This window comes from Pelophylax lessonae (assembly GCF_965119305.1).
Source record: "Pelophylax lessonae genome assembly, chromosome: 3".
Lineage (NCBI taxonomy): Eukaryota > Metazoa > Chordata > Amphibia > Anura > Ranidae > Pelophylax > Pelophylax lessonae.
In genome coordinates, this window is record NC_138770.1 from 111,340,225 (window position 1) to 111,362,417 (window position 22,193).

Genomic DNA, 22,193 nt, shown 5'->3' on the forward strand with positions numbered 1-22,193 from the left:
GCTAAGTTCCACTTGGAGCAAAACGGTGTGCCACACATGTATGGATAATCTTGTTAAAGATGACCCTACTGTATCCTCACAAAGGATGTTGACCTCAGGGATGAGCTGACCTCAACTTTCAGTTCATTTAGGACCCTTATGGATAAGTTACAAACTCCAGTGCAAGTCCCTGTACAATCCCAGGTCCCTACATCTGTATCTAACCCAACACAAAGTTTGTATGAAGACACTAGGGAGCAATCAGTCCCCCCATTCCTCATTTGAGGAGTCTGGATCTGGGGAGGAACCCAGGGAAAAAGAATCCTATAGAGGTTCCAGATTTAAATTATCCCTTGATGATGTAGATGAACTACTTAAAGCAGTGTATGTCACACTGGAGATTGAGGAGGAGAAGGTGCAATTATTCAAGCATGATCTTATGTATGTAACTCATAAGAAAAATGCTAGAGTTTTCCCTGTACACAGCTCCTTGCTAGATTACAATCAAGCAGAAATGGGAAAATCCTGAAAGGAAACCATTTTTCTCTTACGTCCTCCGACAGTAGCCGCCTCTTCATATTCGTCACAATGGGGGTTATTCGACTTTGCTCCGTAGGAGTAGCTAGGCAACAGAATATGTCAATATTAAAGCTTTTAACATATCCCACCCCCAGGGGGTGGTCCCCTCAGTCTATACCCTCCTGCTTCCTGTTCCATACCTCAGTTTCAATGTCTAGCTTTCAGGAGTTAGCTGGCTGTTTCTGTGCTGGGGCATTTTGTCTCAGCCTTTATCTTCTTTTTTGATTTTATTTGAGTTTTTTTCTCTTTCTTTACTTAGCTGTTACTTTTGTCAGCATTAGTTAGTTCTTCTGATGAAGAGGATCATGCGGGCTGGGTCTCGGGCTGGCCCCCCTGGTCGCAGTTTGTGGGCCAGTGGCTTCCCAGCCTGCCATCGAGCGTTCAGTCAGGTATTTTTCCTGGCACATTGAACGACCCATCCCTGTTCGCTGCAGGGATGCTATGGTGAGGTGGCTACCTCACTGGACGCCATGCGGTTTTCGCACCGCAGTCCTCCTGCGTCCTGGCTGCGACTCTCCCTGTCACATGTGCAGTGGCTTGATCGCTTGTGCGGGTTCCCCACGCCACTCAGCAGGTAAGTGTACTCTGTGTGGGGACCTGTCTGTTTAGTGGGTGTCAGTCTGGGACTGTGTAACCCTGCATGTTTGTTTCACACTATGGGTCTCCCTGTCTGGATGCTGCTGTGGGCTGCAAGGAGGGGGGCTGTGATACACTGTTCTGTGTGCATAACTGTGTGATTTCTCTGTGTGACATGCTATGTGTTGTAGGACATGCGATGGATCATGTTTTGTGCAACATGCGGCGGCCGCTGCTGCGGTCCGCCATTTTAATGATGACTACAGGCAATGAGGGCTTCTTCTGTAGCTGGGAGCGGCGTTTTTGGCGCCAAGCGCCGCCATTTTGGCTGCGATCGCTCCGACCTCATGTAGCACTGCATTTATCTGAGCCGTCAGACTCTGGACCAGGGGGAATGGTCGCTCCACCCGGAGGTTTTCCAGATGTTGTGCGCGAAGTGGGGTCTTCCGGATGTGGACCTGTTCGCGTCTCATCTGAACAACAAGGTGGGAAGGTTCGTGGCAAGGACGCGCGATCCTCGGGCAGACGCGTTAGTGGCTCAGTAGCATCAGTATCGGCTGATATATGCATTCCCACCAATTCAGTTGCTGTCCCGGTTCCTTCACAGGTTGTCCTCGGAACCAAGAACGGTGATTCTGGTGGCGCCAAACTGGCCCCGCCGGTCTTGGTACGCAGACCTCGTGAATCTGGCTGTCGACGCTCCATGGCGTCTGCCTCTTCAGGAAGATCTTCTGTCTCAAGGACCGATATTCCATCCTGCTTTACAGTCGCTGGCTTTGACGGCCTGGCTGTTGAGACCGAGGTCCTGAAGGATAGGGGTCTCTCTCCGGAGGTCATTCATACTTTGATCAATGCTAGAAAGGCCTTTTCGGGGAAGATATACTACCGTACTTGGAAGGCCTACTTTATCTGGTGTGAGTCCAGGGGGTACTCCCCTCGCTCATATTCGGTTTCGAGAGTGTTGGCTTTCCTTCAAACGGGCGTGGACCAGCGTTTGGCGTTGGCCACGATTAAGGGTCAGATTTCTGCTCTGGCCGTTCTTTTTCAGTGCCCTGTGGCGTCTAATTCTCTGGTTAGCACCTTTGTTCAAGGGGTGCGACACCTGGTCCCTCCTCGGAGGGAGCCTTTGCCTCCATGGGACTTGAACCTTGTTCTGTCCGTGTTGCAACATGCTCCCTTTGAAAAGATCAGGGAGATCTCGTTACCTCTGTTGTCCAAAAAGGTCGCCTTTTTGGTGGCGATCACTTCGGCTCGCAGAGTTTCGGAGCTGGCAGCTTTGTCGTGCAGGTCTCCGTATCTGGTACTCCACTTGGATAAGGTGGTCTTGCGACCTAATCCTTCTTTTCTTCCGAAAAGGATTTCGGAATTTCACCTCAATGAGGACATTGTCTTGCCTTCGCTTTGCGCGAAGCCTGAGCATCCGAAGGAGGTGGCTTTGCATTCCTTGGATGTTGTCAGGGCGATCAGGGTTTACCTGAATTCGACAAAATCCCTTCGCAAGACGGATTCTCTTTGTCCTTCCTGAGGGACCTCGGAAGGGCATGGCGGCGTCGGCTTCTACCATCGCCAAATGGATCAGACAGACCATTGAGCAGGCATATGCTTTGAAGGGGAAGGTTCCTCCTATGCCTGTGAAGGCGCACTCTACCAGATCTCGGAGTACGTCTTGGGCCTGTCATCATCGGGCCTCTGTGGCCCAGGTGTGAAAGGCGGCGTCCGTTCACACCTTCTCAAAGTTCTACAGAGTGGATGTTCAGGCATCGGCAGATGCTTCCTTTGGCCGCAAGGTTCTTAGTGCGGCAGTACCTTAAGGTCCCTTGTTTTTTGGGCCCTTGGCTGTTTGGGATGTTTTTTATCCCTAGGTTATTTGTTCTTCCTGGGTTGTTGCTCCTGTTGAGCAAGCTTTTTTTCCTGTTGCCCAGTTGGTTTCCTTCCCTTGGTAAGGTTACTTTCTCTGATGTGGAGACTGCGTTGCCTTAGGCGCGGCTGCGTTTCCCACCCCTCATGTTTGCACTGCTTTGGGACGTCCCCATTGTGACGAATATGAAGAGGCGGCGACTGTCAGATGACGTAAGAGAAAACGGAATTTTTGTAAAATCTTACCTGTAAAATTCCTTTCTCTGAGTCCTCCGACAGTCGCCGCCCCCGCCCCTCTTTTGGGGTTTGTGTATGTACTCTACTGCTATTCTACTGAAACTGAGGTATGGAACAGGAAGCAGGAGGGTATAGACTGAGGGGACCACCCCCTGGGGGTGGGATATGTTAAAAGCTTTAATATTGACATATTCTGTTGCCTAGCTACTCCTACGGAGCAAAGTCTAATAACCCCCATTGTGACGAATATGAAGAGGCGGCGACTGTCGGAGGACTCAGAGAAAGGAATTTTACAGGTAAGATTTTACAAAAATTCCGTTTTTTCTAATCATTTAAAAAGGAGGTTTCCCTTTGACAGCAAAGAACAACAATGTAATAAAATTCCAAAGCTAGATGCCCCTCTTGCCAAAATTTCAAAAGGTATAGATCTGCCATTTGAAGACATGGGTTCACTTAAAGACCCAATGGACAAAAGAACTGATATCATGTTGCGCAGAGCTTGGGAAGCCTCGGCAATGAGTCTAAAACCAGCTTTAGCATCTACCTGTATAGCCAGACATTTGGAGTTATGGCTTTCACAGATTCAATCTCACTTATTAGTTGGGACACCTAGGGATCAGATTGTTAAATCCTTCCCCCTTTTTGTTTCAGGCAGTAGGGTTCTTGGCAGATTCTTCCGCTGAGTCGGTTAGAATGACAGCCAGAACCTCAGCCCTAGTAAATTCAGCCAGGAGAGGTCTCTGGCTTAAGTCATGGTCTGGTGATTGCGTGTCCAAAACACGCCTCTGTAGTCTCCCCTTCACAGGGGATCATCTCTTTGACCCTGGACTGACAGAAGTTCTGGAATATACTGCTGACAAAAAGAAATAATTTCCAGAAAAGAAAAGATTTCAAAAAACCCCATGTACTCGAAAGTTTTTTCAGAGCAGGGGCAAACAGCAAGGACCACAGGAGGTGCAGACCGGGTTCAAGAAACATTGGACCGGCCACAAAGGTAGGGGTAGGGGAAACATCCCGTTTCACCCTCCTCAGCACCCCGCCGAACCTCTGACTCCTTTCACAAAGTGGGCTGAAGATTGAGGGCCTTTCTCCCACAGTGGAAGGAAAATTACATCAAGCCTATTTATCCTGAACCTAATATCCACAGGGTACAGACTGGAGTTCAATTCCCAACCCTTAGAGAGGATATTAATTACCAGTCTGCCAAAGGATCCAGCCAAAGCAGCTGCGCTAAGTCTCCAGATTGGAGACTTAGTAGATCAGAAGGTTTCGATACCTGTTCCAAAGGTGGAACAGGGAAAAGGGTTTTATTCCCACATTTTTGTGATAGGAAAACCCTCGGAGGTGTTATCGACTTGATTTTAAACCTACGAAAATTAAATCTCTCGATAAGATACAAGCATTATCGCATTGGAAACAATTTATTCCATAAGAAGCTTGCTGTATCCAAAATGTTTCATGGCAACACTGGACTTAACAATGCCTGCTTCCACATCCCCATTCACCTGGCTTATCAGAAGTTCCTAAGACTGGCAGTGAAACTAGGACCAGAGGTCAAACACGATCAATTTCGGGCACTGCCCTTCGGATTATCCTCAGCTCCCCGTATCTTCACCAAGGTCCTGGGGGAAGCTTTAGCTCCATTGAGACTGATGTCCATTATGATCACCCTCTACCTGGACGATCTCCTGGTAGTGGCGGATTCAGATCACAAACTAAAGGAGGACCTCCTTATAGTTCCGGAGTTCCTTGGATCACTGGGATGGATGATCAACAAACAGAAATCTTGCCTGACACCCTCCCAGAGTGACCTATCTCGGATACGAGATCTCCTCTCTGGATCAAAGGATTTCTCTCCCAGAACTCAGTTTTAAAAATGTTTCACATGGTAGCTTTTTTACAGACCAGCCAGTGGGTCTCACTCAGGGACATAAGAGTCATAGGCCTCATGACTTCTTGTTTCCCAGCTGTCCCTTGGGCAAGGTACCAGCAACGTCCTCTCCAATGGTTCCTGTTAAAGAACTGGGACGGACTTCCAGATTCCTTGGAACTGAAGGTGAAAACTCCCACCAGGGTAAAAAGAACCCTATAGTGGTTAAGATCACCTCTTCACCTTACAGAGGGACAAAACTGGGTTGTTCAAATATCTCAAAGAATAACCACAGATGCAAGCTCTTCCGGAGGGGGGGGGGGGGGGTCCATCTCCAAAACCAGTTGGCTCAGGGAGAATGTTCCCAACAGGAAGCTCAAACCTCGTCATATCAGAAAGAGCTCATGGCAGTACAAAAAGCTTTAGAGGTCTTTCAGATGAACATAAAGGGGAGTCATCTGCAGATTCTATCTGACAATATAGCTACAGTGGCGTACCTCAACAAACAGGGAGGTACACGGAGTCAAGGGTTACAGAGCATAGCCCAGAAAATGTTTCCCTGGGCCGAGCTGAACCTGGCATCCATTTCAGCTATTCATCTAAAGGGGACTCAGAATGTCTTAGCAGACCACCTCAGCCGCCACCTGGTGTGTCGGGACAATTGGTCCCTCAATCCCAAGGTCTTTGCAGATATTGCTGCCAAATGGGGCCTTCCAGAAGTGGACCTTTTTGCAGCCCAAACAAACAGCAAAACGAGAGTTTTTTTCTCCTGAATCAATGGGATCAGTCCTTGGGGATGGACGCCTTTGCAAACCCCTGGTCTTTCAATCTCTGCTATGCCTTCCCTCCAGTCAGGCTAATATCAGAAGTCCTCCCGAAATTTCTCCAAGAGGACACAAATCTGATTCTGATAGCTCCCTTTTGGCCCAAAAGGCCATGTTTTTCATGCCTACAGGCCCTAACCTTTCAAGCCTCCAATAATCTTGCCCTGGAGACAAGACCTGTTGACTCAGGGTCCGGTGACCCATCCACACATCAAATCCTTGAACCTAACCGCTTGGTATCTGGAGAGCAGATACGAAGTTCCCAGGTATTCTCAGACAGAGTAATTAAGACCTTGATCAATTGTCGAAAACCTGTCACGAGAGCTATATACTCCAAAGTATGGAAAAGGTTTCACTCTTGGATGGCTGAAAAACACAGGCCATCTCCAGATGTACCATCTATTTTGGAATTTTTCCAAGAGGGCATCGATAAGGGCCTCTCCCTTAGTACCTTGAAAGTGCAGGCTGCTGCCATTAGCATTTTTCTTCAGTATTCCCTTCGGGAAAATCCCATTATAGCTAGATTCTTCAAGGCTATTGCCCGGGCTAGGACTCCAGTGGTCAGAACATGTCCCACTTGGATCCTATCTCTGGTCCTTCAGGCTTTGGTAACGGTCCCTTTTGAACCCTACAAGGACTTGACAGAAAAACTACTCACTCTGAAAACTTCATTTTTAGTTGCAGTGACGTCAGCTCGAAGAGTTAGTGAACTGCAGGCCCTCTCAATCAGAGAACCCTTTCTTATTTTTGAAGGCAGAATAGTGTTAAAAACCGATCCAGGGTTTTTACCTAAGGTAGCTACTTCCTTCCATAGAGCACAGGATTATTGTACTACCTACCTTTTGTAGTTCTCCAAATAATGAAAAAGAGAAGAATTTTAGTTTTTTGGATGTCAGAAGGACTCTTCTGACCTACCTGGAGGTGACTAAAACCTTTAGGAAGTGTGATACCCTATTTGTGCTGTTCTCTGGTACACATAGGGGTGAAAAAGCTTCAAAAGCCACCATAGATAGGTGGATAAAACAGACTATTACAGAAGCCTATTTAGCAAAGAATGTGGTTCCATCAAGTATCAACGCACATTCAACAAGGGCCTTGTCCACGTCTTGGGCCGAAAGGGCTGGTGCCTCACCAGAGCAAATCTGTAAGGCAGCTACCTGGTCTAACTTTTTGACCTTTGTTAGACATTATCGCCTGGACCTCCTCTCTTCTCAGGAACAGGCATTTGGTCGAAAGGTGCTCCAGGCAGTAGTCCCTCCCTAGACTGGTAAGTTTCTGGCTCATCTTCTCATGGGCTGTCCTGGAAGACGACTTGAGAAAAGCGGAGTTAGACTTACCGGTAACTCCTTTTCTAGTAGTCTTCCAGGACAGCCGGATTCCCACCCGGTGTTGTCTTGTATAATGTATTGTGTGTGTATATATATATATATATATATATATATATATATATATATATATATATATATATATATATATATATATAATGTATGTAGGTGTGTGTATGTGTGTGTATGTGTGTATATATATATATATATATATATATATATATATATATATATATGTTTTACAGGATGCCCTACGGTTCTCGAGAATACTAAAGGTGAGGACTAGGGCAACACCTTTTATTTGATTGGAAAGTGTTTCCTGTCCTGGTAGGAGGAGCCCTATGTCTCATGGGCTGTCCTGGAAGACTACTAGAAAAGGAGTTACCGGTAAGTCTAACTCCGCTTTTTCCACAAGAGAATCCGAGCTAAATGCTTAGTTTCATGGCTTTATGGATTGGTGCAAACTTTTGTTTCCCATACATAGTTGTCCTTTTTTCTTTGACTGCATGAGGGAGATTTACTAAAAATGGAGCACACAGAGTCTGGTGCAACTGTGCATAGTAACAGTCAGCTTATAGGTTTTACTCTTAAAGCTTAAACAAACTGAAGTTAGATGCTGATTGGTTACTATGCACAGCTGCACCAGTTTCTGTGTAGACCAGTTTTAGTAAATCTTTCACCTATAACGGTTATCTGCTCCTAAAAAAATGAATAGTGTAACTATTGTGTTTTTTGTTTTGTTTTTTGTTTTTTTGTGGTAGGAAACATTTGTGTCTTTTGTGCTCCTTTTGCTTTGCAGATAAACAGCCAGACCTATTTACAGTGTACAGAGACCAGCCAGGGGTTAAAACAAGCTCTGAGGCCATTAATAGGAGTGATGGTAGTGATTCTTCAACTGATCAAGATACTTTAAAAACGGAAGGTAAATGATTGAACTCTTGAATATAAAGGGCATGAAAAGGTTCTACAATATTAATGAACTGCCATAAAGGATATAAACCCATTTTGTGTGCCCCAGACAGCTTTGTAAACCCAGACATTAACCTCTACAAGGAAGAAGAGCGGCAGTATTCAGTTTTTATTTTTTGTATGCAGATTTTTCATTTTTTTTGCAGGAAACCTTTGTGTCTTTTGCTTTACAGATAAACAGCCAGACATATTTACAGTGTACGGAGACCAGCCAGAGGTTAAAACAAGCTCTGAGGTCGTGTTTGAAAGTGATGGTGATGATTCTTTTGCAGATGAAGATACTTTAGATAAGGAAGGTACATTTTTGAATTTCTGGATTGAAAGATAGATACCGGGCATGAAAAGGTTTTTAGATATTCCTGAACAGACACAAAGGTTATAAACCCATTTAGTGTGGACCATATGGCCTTGTTAACCCAGATATTAGCTTGTAAAAGTAGCAGACTGTACTGTAAATAGCCTGTGCCCAGAGCAGAAGTGTGCATAGAAGACCAGTCTCTCTGCACAAGGGGGAAGAGCAGCAGTGGCTGGTCTTTTTTACAGTAAGCTCCTGCACAGAGGAAAAACTTTCATGCTGAATTACTGCACAGATCTGGAAAAAATATACAAAATACACTAAGATACAAGTAAAGGTGGGTACACACAGATCGAAATTTGGCTGGTTCTGCAAGGACTAACTGAATTTTGATCTGTGTTTGGCTCTCCCTTTTCAACAGAAGCCGGCTGGTAGATCAACTTTTGTTGAATGAGGATGTTGGAAAACTTTTAATCAGCTATGGTAATCAGTGTAACCTAAAAGTGGAGGAATCTGTGCTGTCAGAATGCAATAGCACAGTTTGGAGGATTCCTCCATTCACCCTGTTTAAGGTGGATGAGTGAATCTGTTAGTTTTCTTCTGAATGAAAAAAAACAAGCGTGTATATGTATACCCATCCTATGAATATTTATTTATCTTGGGGTTTAACTTTAAAGCGGGGATGCAGGATACTATTGCTAGGATTCAAACTGTTTCTGAGGCTAGCCGCTTAGCTTCCCTCTACTGGAGAGCTGCCTGCCTTAAAGCAACAGAGTACATTTTGTTAATACAAACGTCTAAAAGCATACAACGTAATTTATGGTTCATGCACAGGACCTCAGAGAAAGATTTTTTTTATTTATTTTTGGATATGAATGCACAGCAAGTTTACTAATCTTTACACAGCTGTGTGCATAGACCTATAGAAATCAATACATCTGCATTCAGATCTGTTAAAAGAAAGGTCAGTCTCTAATAAAAATTAAGTGTCTTCTCTATCGTTCATTGACATACACAGCTCCGTTTTCTTCTTGACCATTGGGTTATGCTGCCCCCCTACAGGAGTAGGACACTAGGCAGGAAAAATCTTTACCACGCCAATGGGGCAGTCCCTGCAGGCATACACCCACTCTCTACTATAGGATTCAGTTTGTTTCTACCTAGTTTAGGAGTAGGACCTAGTTCCGGCTGGGACTTTGGTCTTCGCTTGTCTTTTTATTTTAAAGGGAACCTTTTGTTTAATTTTTAGCTAGTTATGTTCCTGAGAGCACTGCAATCAACAGCCAGACTGGGTTTCGGACTGGATATCCTAGATCCTTAAGGTCCCTAAGCCCGACTAGTGAGCGTGTGCAGGTTATAGCCCAGCGCTAGGCCTCACCACGACCAATGGACGAGGGCTGGGCCGCAAGTGAAACACTTTGCCGGGACGTACACGACCTTCTTTGGCCTGAGTTACCACTTGGCCTATCAGCACCTCCACCCCGAGTGGAGAGGTCGTCTATCTGGAGTGGCGCCCACCCAAAGTCGTTGGTATGGTGAGTTGTGTCCCCCCCAAAGCTCTGGCGGTCTCGGGGCTGACGTGGGCCCCTCCCTGGGAACGTCAGACCCTCGGGTACCCCTCATTTCCCCTGGCCTCTCGATAAGTACAAGGCTCCCCCAAGGCCTCCCTCCCCACCATCCTAGAGGTCCCTACCTCAGTCAGCGACAAGGGTCCTAGGGGTTGGATACGCCGATACCGCTATAGTAGATCCTGGTGGGGGTCCCTGCCGGGGACCCCCCGATGCTACTATACAGTAGAATCATTCAGCCTCATTTTGCAGAAGTTCCCATTGAAATGCATGGGCGGCCATGTTTTTGTGGTTTCCCCATAGGAATGCATTGGGCGACCATTTTCTCGGAGTCCGGGAACGCTGGACAGCAGAGAGCAGCTAGGCCTTTACTCTAGTGATGACCCAGGTACTTCCTCTTCCTGTGAAGATCGTTTTCTGTTCTCCATATCGAATGGTGGTTTGTCTATTGGGGTTCCTGTTGTTCTCTCACCCTGCTATCTGCAGTGCTAGTGGCTGGGACTTGTAGTACTACTGGTGCAGCGGTGTGGGTCAGTTTTTCGCAGTTTTCTTAAAGTGACACTGCGCTATTGCAGGGTTCAAATGGAGTCCCAGGAACAAAGTTCACCTTCAGATCCCCTCCTTGCAGTTGCGGGGACCTCCAGGTCGCAAACCTGGTGTCAAAAGTGGATCTGGTTTTCAAAAATACCGCTAGTAAAAAGTGCCCTATGGCCTCCCCTGCCTCTCCTGTATACTCCGATTCTGAGGTAGATATGACCACCGCGGATGCATGTCATCCTGCGGGTTCTGCGTCATCACACTCAGATGGCGAGGACCACATATCCTTGTCTGCAGCTGAGTGGGAAAGTGCGCTGGTGGAGGCACTTATAGTGTCAATGTGGGAAACTAAAAATGGCGGATGATTCTGTAGCGTCAGGGACGCAGGTGTCATTTGTCACTTGCAAATCCCAGAAGTCGGGCAAGGTTTTGTTCCTTGTCCAGAACGTTTTGACAAAATGGTCTCTGACCAATGGGGGCGCCTCAAACAGATGTTAGTAGTGCGAAGCGTTTTAAGAGGCGGTATCTGCAAAATAGACCGTTCCACCAAAGGTGGACCATCTGGTCTCCAGACTGAACAAATCTACTGTGGTCCTGGTGGAGGAGTCCCTGGTCTTTACAGATCCTGTGGATAGGATTGAGTGAGTCTCTGTCCCGCCACTTATATGTGATAGCGGGCTCATTACTTAAACCGGTCTTCGTGATCACTCTGGTGTTCCAGACCATAACGGAATGGGCAAAGTTACTAAAAAGTGACCTAGAAACAGAGTAGCTCCCTGGGGCCTAGCAGAGCTAACAGACCAAATGGTCCAAGCCCTGCTATTTATATGTGATGCATCGCTAAATGGGGCATGGTCAGGTAAGCTGAGAGCAGGCCAATCCAGATCTACAGACAAACCCCCGTCTGCGTGAAGTGACGCCCTCACCTGTATCTGGGGTGGGAGATGGGTTTTGTTTCTTTCCGGAACCATGGACCTCCTTGATTCAGGACAAATGGGTCCACAAACTGATCTGATCGGGTTACAAGATCGAATTCAGGTCTCGACCGTTGGACAGATTCTTCCTGTCCAATTTACGCCTATCTCCAGATCGGTCAAAGGATCTGATAGAGGCGGTACAAGATATGCTGTCGCAAGGGGTGATTGTGCGGAACCCTTTCAGGGTTTCTATTTAAACATTTTCACTGTTCCCAGGAAAGAAGGCAAAGTGCTTCCAATCCTGGACCTCAAGGCTCTGAACCGCTTTGTGCGGGTACAGAAGTTTTGAATGGAGTCCATTCGCGCGGTAGTGGCGTCCCTACATCAAGGAGACTTTTTGGCCTGCATCGATATTAAGGATGCATATCTAAATATCCCTATTTACACTGGACGCCAGCGTTTTCTTCGCTTCGCTGTAGGACAGGAGCATTATCAATTTGTGGAATTACCCTTTGGTCTCACCTCTGCTCTCAGGGTCTTCACTAAAGTGTTGGCTCCGGTATTGGCATTACTGCCTTAACGGGGGATTGCGGTACTGGGGTACCTGGACGATCTCCTCTTAAGAGCAGACTGAAATTTAGTCCTGTTGGGCGACTTGACAATCACTGTACGGACTCTGCATGAGTTCGGTTGGAACATCAATTTAAAAAAATCTGCTCTGGTACCATCTTCAAAACTGGATTATCTGGGCCTGACTCTGCTTCGCTGAGGGTGTTTCTTCCCCTGGGAAAGCTACAAAAGTTGCAGAGGGGGATTCCTTTCCTGTTATCCAGCAGCCTGTCCTCTTTGCAGACTTGCATGTGAGCCTTAGGTCTAATGGTGTCGACCTTCGAGGTGGACACTTTGATTTGTTTGAGTCACAGCACAAAGAGTCCTTCCTACCATTGTATTGGACCGTGGTAGCCATGGATGCCAGCCTGTCCGGCTGGGGAGGAGTGCTTGGGAAGCTGTGGGTCCAGGGGTCTGTGTCCAGATTTTCTATCAGTATTCTGGAACTCAGAGTGATAAAGCTTTGCCTGAGTCACTGGACAAATCGTCTGCAGGGTCGTCCAGTTTGGATTCAATCGCACAATGCCACCTCAATCAACAAGGGGGCACCAAGAGGGTCTTGGCGGCCTGGGAGGTGGCCGAGATTCTGAAATTGGCACAAAATTTGTTCCAGCCCTTTTCACCGTGCATATCCCAGGAGTTGAGAACTGGCAGGCGGATTACCTGAGTCGTCAGGTGTTGATCAGGGGGAATAGTCCCTGCACCCGGAGGTGTTTCACCTTCTGTGTGTCTGGTGGGGGACACCTGTCGTTGACCTGTTAGCCTCTCGACTCAAAAAGAAGGTACAGAGGTTTGTAGCCTGGTCTCGGGATCCTCTGGCCGACGCCACAGACACACTGGTGGCTCCTTGGGGTCAGTATCGGCTGATCTGTGCTTTCCCTCTTCTGAAACTCCTTCCGAGGCTTCTGCGCAGAACAGAGGTTGAAGGGATTCCGGTCATTCTGGTGGCCCCAGACACCAATGCTCTTTGGAGACTTCCTCTCAGGGAAGATCTGCGGTCTCAAGGGCCGATCTTACATCCTGCTTTACAGTTGCTGGCTTTAACGGTGTGGCTGTTGAAAGACCAGGGTCTTTCTGACTCTGTGATTCCTACACTGTTAAAGGCTAGAAAATCTACCTCCAGGAGAATCTATCATCGTACGTGGCAATCGTACATCTCATGGTGTGAATCGCTAAAGGTGCATCCTTGCCTTTTTTCGGTGGCTAGGATTTTGACCTTTCTCCAAAGAGGGGTTAAACACCGGTTGGCCTTGGGTACTATTAAAGGCCAAGTGTCAGCTGTGGCTGTGTTTTTACAATGCCCTTTAGCTACGCATGCTTTGATTCACACTTTTATTCAAGGGGTTCGCCATATGGCTCCTCCGATATGATTAGTTACCTCCATGGGATCTTAACTTGGTACTGTCTGTTCTTCAAAAACCTCCCCACATTAGTGAGATTCCTCTGCTTTCACTGTCACAGAAGGTAGCCTTTTTGGTGGCTGTTACCTCTGCTCGCAGGGTATCTGAATTGACGGCGCTATCCTGCCGTTCACCTTATCTGGTGGTTCACAGATAGAAGGTGGTACTTCAACCTAATCAGTCGTTTCTTCCTAAGGTGGTTTCTGATTTCCATTTGAATGAAGACATCGTGCTGCCTTCACACTGTCCTAAAGCCCAAGCATCTCAAGGAAATTGCCTTGCATTCTTTGGATGTGGTTCGGGTAATTAGGGTTTAACTGGCGGCTACTGAATCTTTCAGATCAGACTCTTTTTGTCCTCACGGAAGGACCTTGAATGGGATTGGCTGCCTCTGCCTCGACCATGTCCAGATGGATCAGGCAGACGGTGGTACAGGCTTATTCACTGAAGGGTCAGGTTCCACCTTTCCCTGTAAAGGCGCATTCTACTAGGGCGCCAAGTGCCTCTTGGGCTTTTCGCTATCAGGCATCAGTAGTGCAAGTTTGCAAGGCGGCACCTTGGTCGTCTGTGCACACGTTAATAAAATTCTACAAAGTAGATGTGCTGGCATCCTCGGATGCTTCTTTTTTTGCCGCAAGGTTTTGCAGGCTGCTGTTTAAAAGAGAAAATATTCTCTTTGAGGGTGTATGTTTTCTAAGTGAGCTCCAGTTGTTTCTGGTTGAGCTCCATGTTCACTGGTTGGAAAAGTTTAGCCTTTTTTGGATATACGTTCTTTTCTGCGTTTTCCCACCCCCATGCAAATACTGCTTTGGGACGTCAAGATGGTCAAGAAGAATATATAGCTACATCTATCAATGAATGATAGAGAAAACTGGATTTCTCTTACGTCCTCCGACAGTCGCCGCCATCTTCATATTCGTCACAATGGGGTATTAGACTTTGCTCCGTAGGAGTAGCTAGGCAACAGAATATGTCAATATTAAAGCTTTTAACATATCCCCACCCCAGGGGGTGGTCCCCTCAGTCTATACCCTCCTGCTTCCTGTTTCCTGCTTCAGTTTCAATGTCTAGCTTTCAGGAGTTAGCTGGCTGTCTCTGTGCTGGGGCATTTTGTCTCAGCCTTCTCTCTTTTTTGATTTTGAGTTTTTTCTCTCTTTCTTTAGCTGTTATTTTTACCAGCAATAGTTAGATCTTCGGATGAAGAGGATAATGCGGGCTGCGTCTCGGGCTGACTCCCCTGGTCGCAGGTTGTGGGTCAGTGGCTTCTCAGCCCGCCATCGAGCGTTCAGTCAGGTACCGCTCCTGAGTTTTCTGAACGACCCATCCCTGTTCCGTGCAGGGATGCTAGGGTGAGGTGGCTACCTCACTGGACGCTGTGCGGTTTCTCAACCCACCTTCTGCTGCGTCCTGGATGCGACTCTCCCTGTCTCATGTACAGCGGCTTGTTCGCCTGTGCGGGTCCCCCACGCCATGTAAGAGGTAAGTGTATTCATGTGGGGACCTGTCTGTCTGGGGGGTGTCAGTCTGGGACTGTGTTACCTTGCCCTGTGTTCACACTATTGATGTTTCCCTATCTCTCACACTGCATGCTGTGGGCTGCAAGGAGGGGGGGCTGTGCTGCACTTCTGTGTCAGTCTGAGTGTGTGAACGGCTGTGTGCTGTGGAACTTGATGCTATCATGTTTGGGGCACATTACAGCGCCGCTGCGGCGGTCCACCATGTTCTTTATAACTATGTGGTGGGGGAGCGGCGGTTTCGGCGCCAAACGGCGCCATTTTGGCTGTACTCGCTCCGGCCGCATGGTACACATGCATGGCGGCCATTTTCTTGTAGCCTCCCATAGGCTTTAATGGAGCGCCCTGAATATCAGCAATTCCTTTTCTACAGGAGCACCGATCTGGCCAGCAGCAGCAGCGGTCTCTCCAGGTTTTTTCCCTCTATTCTCTGTATCCTTGCCTGAGTATAACTTCTCCCTGTGGGGGTCCCTGGTGTGGGTGTGCTTGTGTGGCGGTGGGCTACGTTCGCAGCGCCTTATTTAAAGGGGCGGTCACCCATTTTATTTTACTCATTTTGGGGCATGGATTCTCAGGAAAGCATATTTCCTGTCACATTGGTGGGAAGCCAGGGGACTGCGGTTTTCCCCCTGGGGGGGGGGGGGGATTTGGCTGCGATTGTGGCTAGCCTTGCGACTCAGGTGCAATTGCTGATGGCTGCTCAATCCTCAAAAAGGCCCAGAGTTTTCAATTTCCTCTGATTCAGAGGGTGTTGGTGATGGGGCTGCTGTTGCTGGGGTCTCCTTGTCGGGGTCCCGTTCCTCCCTGGACCTTGTAGGGTCAGAAATGGAGGCTGAGGTTGAGGGGGTTGATATTTCTCCCCCTGGCTCCTCTGAAGAGCTTGCACTCATGGATGAATTGGTTGCTTCTATCAAGCAAACACTGCGTTTACAGGATGAACCTTGTCCTCCTGCTGCCTTGGCGGCTTATGGGACGCAGAAAAGACGCAAAACGTCGCAGGTATTTCCCTGCACTGATGATTTTCAATGCGCTGTAAAGGAACATTGGCGTAATATACGCAAGCCTTTTGCTATACCAAGTAGGTTTAAGCTGCGCTATCCTTTTACGCCCGCTACTGATGGGCGTTGGTGTGTCCCACCTCCGGTGGATCACGCGATAGCGGTTCTGAATAAGCCCACTGCGATTCCTGCTGAGGATATCCCGGTGTTCCGGGATGCCACGGACAAACGGACGGAGTCCCTTGCCCGTCATGCCTATTCTATTATGGGTTCTATGCTGAAAGCTTTATTTGCTTCACTTATGGCGGCCCAGGCTGTCGCGAGCTGGACGCAGGTGCTTAATTGCATCCTGGTGGCTGATTCTGCCCTCCAGGCGACTTTGGATATGGTGGATCAAATCCACCAGGGTGTCATGTATTTGTGTGATGCGGACCTGGATATGGTTCCGTTGGCTGCACGTGTACATGGTGTGGCGGTATTGTCTCGCCGTTTTGGTTTGGTTGAAGTGTTGGTCGGTGGACCAATCTTCGCGTAAGACCTTGGCTAATCTGCCCTATGATGGTTCTCGCCTTTTTTGGTGAGTCCCTAGATTGGTTAAATAGGGGGATCACGGGTGGTAAGAGCACGCTCTTACCCTAATCCCACAAGGCTAAGACGGCTCCTGGTAAGAAGCCGTGGACTGGTAAGCAAAAGTCCGGCCAGTCCGGTTCAGCGGCCCACAACAGTGCGGCCTGAAGGGGCGCCCTCACCCGACTCTGGGGTGGGGGGACGCTTGCTCGGTTTCCTTCAGCCATGGCTGTCCCGGGTTCGGGACAGGTGGGTTCAGGAAATCGTTCGATCTGGCTACGAGATCGAGTTTCTCTATAGGCCGGAGCACAGATTTTTCCCCTCAAATCTTCTACTGTTCCCGGAGCGTTTGCGGGATCTGCATCTAGCGGTGCAGGTCCTGTGGGCTCAGGGAGTGGTGGTCCCGGTGCCTCATCGGGACAGGTTTCGGGGGTTCTATTCCAATCTGTTCACCGTGCCCGGGAAGGAGGACAAGGTACGTCCGATTCTGGACTTAAAGGCGCTGAACCGCTTTGTGCGGGTGCGCAAGTTCCGCATGGAATCTCTGCGGTCGGTGGTGGCTGCCCTGGTTCCGGGGGAGTTCATGGCTTCCATCGACTTGAAGGATGCGTATCTTCACATCCCGAATTTCGAGGGTCACCGGAGGTACCTTCGATTCGCCATAGCGGAGGATCACTACCAATTTGTGGCGTTGCCCTTTGGTCTCGCCTCGGCTCCACGGTTGTGTTCACCAAGGTGCGGGCACCGGTTTTGGCTTTGTTGAGAGCCCAGGGCGTCTCTGTCCTAGGGTATCTGGACGATATTCTGGTTCGGTCTGCGACCAGCCAGGGTCTGGAGAAGGCTCTGTCCGTTACGATGCAGTCTCTGCAGGAGTTTGGTTGGACGATAACTTTTCCAAAGTCAGCACTGTGCCCATCGGTTCGTCTCCCTTACCTGGGAATGGTTCTGGACTCTGTCCAGGCGAAGGTCTTCCTACCGGATGACAAACTCAGGACTTTTCAGGAAGGAAGTCGGGTCCCTCAGGGACGCTCTGTCCTCGTCCACTCGGACGTGCATGAGATGTCTGGGATTGATGGTCTCGGCTTTCGAGGCGATTCCCTTCGCCCAGTTTCACACGCGGGGTCTCCAAGCGGAGATCCTGTCCAGGTGGGACGGGCGACCGCGATCTCTGGATCCGGATTTCGTTGGGCCATCGCACCAGAAGGGTTCTTCTGTGGTGGCTCCTGTCCCCGCCGGTGTCAGGGGGCAAGTCTTTTCGTCCTTTCTCATGGACGGTGGTCACCACGGATGGCAGCCTGTCGGGCTGGGGTGGTGTTCTGGGCGTTCTGTCCGCCCAGGGAACTTGGTCGGAGGGGGAATCCTCCCTTCCGGTCAGCATTCTGGAATTGCGTGCGATGATTCTCTGCCTTCAACGTTGGCCGGACAGGCTGCAGGCCTGTCCGGTTCGGGTGCAGACGGACATTGCCACGGCGGTGGCTTACGTCATTCGCCAAGGGGACACCAAGAGGGCCCAGGTGGCTCGGGAAGTGGCCCACATTCTGTCTTGGGCCGAGACGCATGTCCCGGCGAAATCGGCGGTTCACGTTCCAGGGGTTGGAGAACTGGCGGGCGGATTATCTGATGCCGCCAGTCCCTGGACCAGGGGGAATGGCCCCTCCGTCTGGGTGTTCTCCAGATTTTGTGCGCGACGTGGGGTCTTCCGGAGGTGGACCTGTTCGCGTCTCGTCTGTACAGCAAGGTGTACAGGTTCGTGGCAAGGCCACGCGATCCTCGGGCAGACGCGTCAGACGCGTTGGTAGCTCCGTGGCATCAGTACCGACTGATGTATGCGTTTTCACCGTTCATCAATTGCTGCCCAGGTTCCTTCGCAGGTTGGTCTCGGAACCAAAACACAGTGATTCTTGTGACACCGGACTGGCCTCGCCGGTCCTGGTACGCAGACCTCGTGCATTTGGCGGTCGACGCCCCGTGGCGTCTGCCTCTTCGGGAAGATCTCCGGTCTCAAGGGCTGATATTTCATCCTGCCTTGCAGTCGCTGGCTTTGCCGGCCTGGCTGTTGAAACCGAGGCCCTGAGGGATAGGGGTCTCTCCCCTGAGGTCATTCACACTTTGATCGACGCAAGGAATTTTTTCCTCGGGGTAGGTCTTTTACTGTATTTCGGAGGCCTATTTTGCCTGGTGTGAGTTCAGGGGGTCTTCACCTCGCCCGTGGTCGGTGTCTGGGGTGTTGTCCTTCCTTCGAAAGGGTGTTGACAGCGTTTGGCGCTGGCTATGATCAAGGGTCAGGTGTCTGCGATGGCCGTTCTTTTTTCAACGTCCTATGGCATCTATCTCCTTGATTGGCACTTTTGTTCGGGGGCATCTGGTCCCTCCTAGGAGGGTGCCTCTGCCTCCTTGGGACTGGAATCTTGTTCTGTCCGTGTTACAACATGGTTCTTTTTTGAACGGATCGGGTAGATCTCGTTGTCTATGTTGTCCTAGAAGGTCACCTTTTTTGGTGGCGATCAATTCGGCTCGCAGAGTGTCGGAGCTGGCAGCCTGTCCTGCCATTGTCCGTATCTGGTCACTCGCTTGGTTAAGGTGGTCTTGCGACCTAACCCTTCTTTTTTTCCGAAGAGGGTTTCGGAATTTCACCTCAGTGAGGTCATTGTCTTGACTTCGCCTTGCGCGAAGTCTAATCATTCGGAGGAGGTGGTGTTGCACTCCTTGGATGCTGTTCATGGCGATTAGGGTTTACCTAAAATCGTCTGAATCTTTTCGCAAATCGGATTCTTTGTTTGTCCTTCCGGGGGTCCTCGGAAGGGCGTGGCGGCATCGGCTTCTGCCGTCGCCAATTGGTTCAGACAGGCCGTTGAACAGGCCTATGCTTTGCGGGGAAAAGTTTCCCTTATGCCTGTGAGGGCGCACTCTACCAGATCTCTGAGTACGTCTTGGGCCTGTCGTCATGGGGCTTCTGTGGCCCAGGTGTGTAGGGCGGCGACTTGGTCGACCGTGCACACCTTCACTCTGTTCCACAGAGTGGATGTTCAAGCATCGGCAGATGCTTCCTTTGGCCGCAAGGTTCTTAGTGCGGCGGTCCCTTAGGGTCCCTGGTTTTGGTCCTTTGGGCTGTTTGGGATTTCTTTGTATCCCTGGGTTATTTGTTTTTTTCCTGGGTTATTGCTCCCGTTGCGCAAATTTTTTCTCGTGTTGCCCAGCTGGTTTCCTTCCTTTGGTAAGGTTACTTTCTTGATGTGGAGACTGCATTGCCTTTAGGCGCGGCTGCGTTTCCCACCCCTCATGTTTGCACTGCTTTGGGACGTCCCCATTGTGACGAATATGAAGATGGCGGCGACTGTCGGAGGACGTAAGAGAAAACTGAATTTTTGTAAAATCTTACCTGTAAAATTCCTTTCTCTGAGTCCTCCGACAGTCGCCGCCCCCGCCCCTCTTTTGGGGTTTAGGTACTCTACTGCTATTCCACTGAAACTGAAGCAGGAAACAGGAAGCAGGAGGGTATAGACTGAGGGGACCACCCCCTGGGGTGGGGATATGTTAAAAGCTTTAATATTGACATATTCTGTTGCCTAGCTACTCCTACGGAGCAAAGTCTAATACCCCATTGTGACGAATATGAAGATGGCGGCGACTGTCGGAGGACTCAGAGAAAGGAATTTTACAGGTAAGATTTTACAAAAATTCAGTTTTTTGACTTAAAATCCTTTTCTCTAAAGTTCATTGACAGACTCAGCACCCACCCCTCTGTTTCGGAGTGGGATGGGGTTTTTTCTTCTAAACACTGCTTGCAACAAAACAGAATCCTATAGCAGAGTGAGTGGGTGTATGCCTGCAGGGACTGCCCCATAGGCGTGGTAAAGATTTTTCCTGCCTAGTGCCCTACTCATGCGGGGGGCAGCATAACCCAATGGTCAGGAAGAATATGGAGCTGCTTCTGTCAATGAACTTCAGAGAAAAGGATTTTACGGTAAGTTCTTACAAAAATCCAGTTTTTACTGCGCAGTAATGTAAAGGTCTCCACGCACTCACAGGAATTGGTCAGCATTAAGAGGAGCTCTGTCTTGCAGATAATAAAGCAGCAGAGCCATGCCGTATGCACACAGATCCGCCATTGGCGATAACTAGCACTGAAAACAAGAATAAAGGTGATCTTGATGACACATCAAGGGACATGGATGATAAAGGCAAGATAAGTAAGTTACTTTTCATATTCCTAGATTTAGGACTTGTTCTACTTCAGAACAGATTTCTTTTTGTATATTGCAGTTGTTGAGCATTCTGTCACATATATATATATATATATATATATATATATATATATATATATAACCCTGATTGTTTTTAAAATACCATGTACTGTATGTTAGCTATTGTTCAAGATAAAATCAAACGTCAGCAGCTACTAATACTGTAGTTGCTGACTTTTAATAAATAGACACTTACCAGCACAGTCTTCACCTGGGCCTGTTCTTTCCTGATCTTCGGATCCCCAACGCCGCCATCTTGGCTGTGTCAATTCCTTGCGTAGTACAGCTGGCCTCCCCGCTGCACATTCACATATCACATGTCCCAGGAGGGTGCGGGTTGCCAAACTTCCCCCAATTCTTGCCTAGGCAAGAATTGCAGAAGTGGGAGCAGGTGCCTGTCGGCAAAGGTACCTGCTGCCAGAAAAAAAAAACTGCCAATATAGTAATCATGAAGGTGGGGAGAGGGGGATGATCAGAACTTTCACTTGTAAGGGAAGTTCCAATTAAGTGAACTTTAAAGTCCTACTCCATTCTCATTTAAAAAAATTAAAACAGTGCTGTGTGTAGTTAAAGCAGTACTAAATCTAAAAACAAAATTAATATATTGAAGCTTACCAGTCCTTAGATGTGGTGACTGCATTCGTTGTCTTTAAATGATAAGTTCACCTTTTAACGAAAGAGAAATGCATATTTCTCTTTCGTTTATTGACGGACACAGCTCTTCATTGTTCAGAACCATAGGGTTATATTGCCCCCTACAGGAGTAGGACACTAGGCAGAAAAAATACTTGGGGCAGTCCCAGGTGGTAAACTCCCCCTCTCTGCTATAGGCCTTCAGTCTTTTTTCTGCCTAGTCAGGAGTAAGGATCTAATTCCCTGCTGGGATCTCTGGTCCTGACAAATTTTTCCTTTTTTTCCTTTTTTAAAAGGCATTTTTTCCTCCTGTTTTTTTTTTTCCTGCGAGATCCACAATCAACTGCGGGACTGGGCGACGGGCTAAATAATCTAGATCAAGTGGTCCCCCAGGTCTGGCCAGCAAGTGCACGTAACCACAGTTCCACGCTAGGTCGGCGCAACATAGCCCCACTGGACAGGAGCTGGCCTGCAAGTTAAACACCTTGCGAGGAACGCATACGACCAGGTCTCGGCCTGAGTCGCAGCGTTCCTCCTGGCCAACAGCCCCCCGTTTTCAATGGCTTCTAAGAAAGCCCTAGCTGATCTCCCCTTTCTGGGAGAGCGTTTGTTTGGCAACTCTTTGGATGAGTTGATCAAGGGCCTGACTGGCGGGAAGAGTACTCTTCTTCCTCAATCCTCCAAGTTTAAGACAC

The 22,193-nt window shown here is 48.6% G+C and overlaps 1 protein-coding gene across 1 annotated transcript in view; it reads left to right on the top strand.

Moving 5' to 3' along the window:
- TDRD6 (tudor domain containing 6) overlaps window positions 1-22,193 on the top strand; it is a gene marked incomplete at both ends in the record, with an annotated part of 144,079 nt that overhangs the window by 92,946 nt on the left and 28,940 nt on the right. Inside the window, 3 exons of the mRNA XM_082250791.1 lie at window positions 8,047-8,169; window positions 8,390-8,512; window positions 20,686-20,811. Coding sequence (XP_082106917.1) covers window positions 8,047-8,169; window positions 8,390-8,512; window positions 20,686-20,811 — 372 coding nt within the window. The remainder of the gene's footprint in view (window positions 1-8,046; window positions 8,170-8,389; window positions 8,513-20,685; window positions 20,812-22,193) is intronic.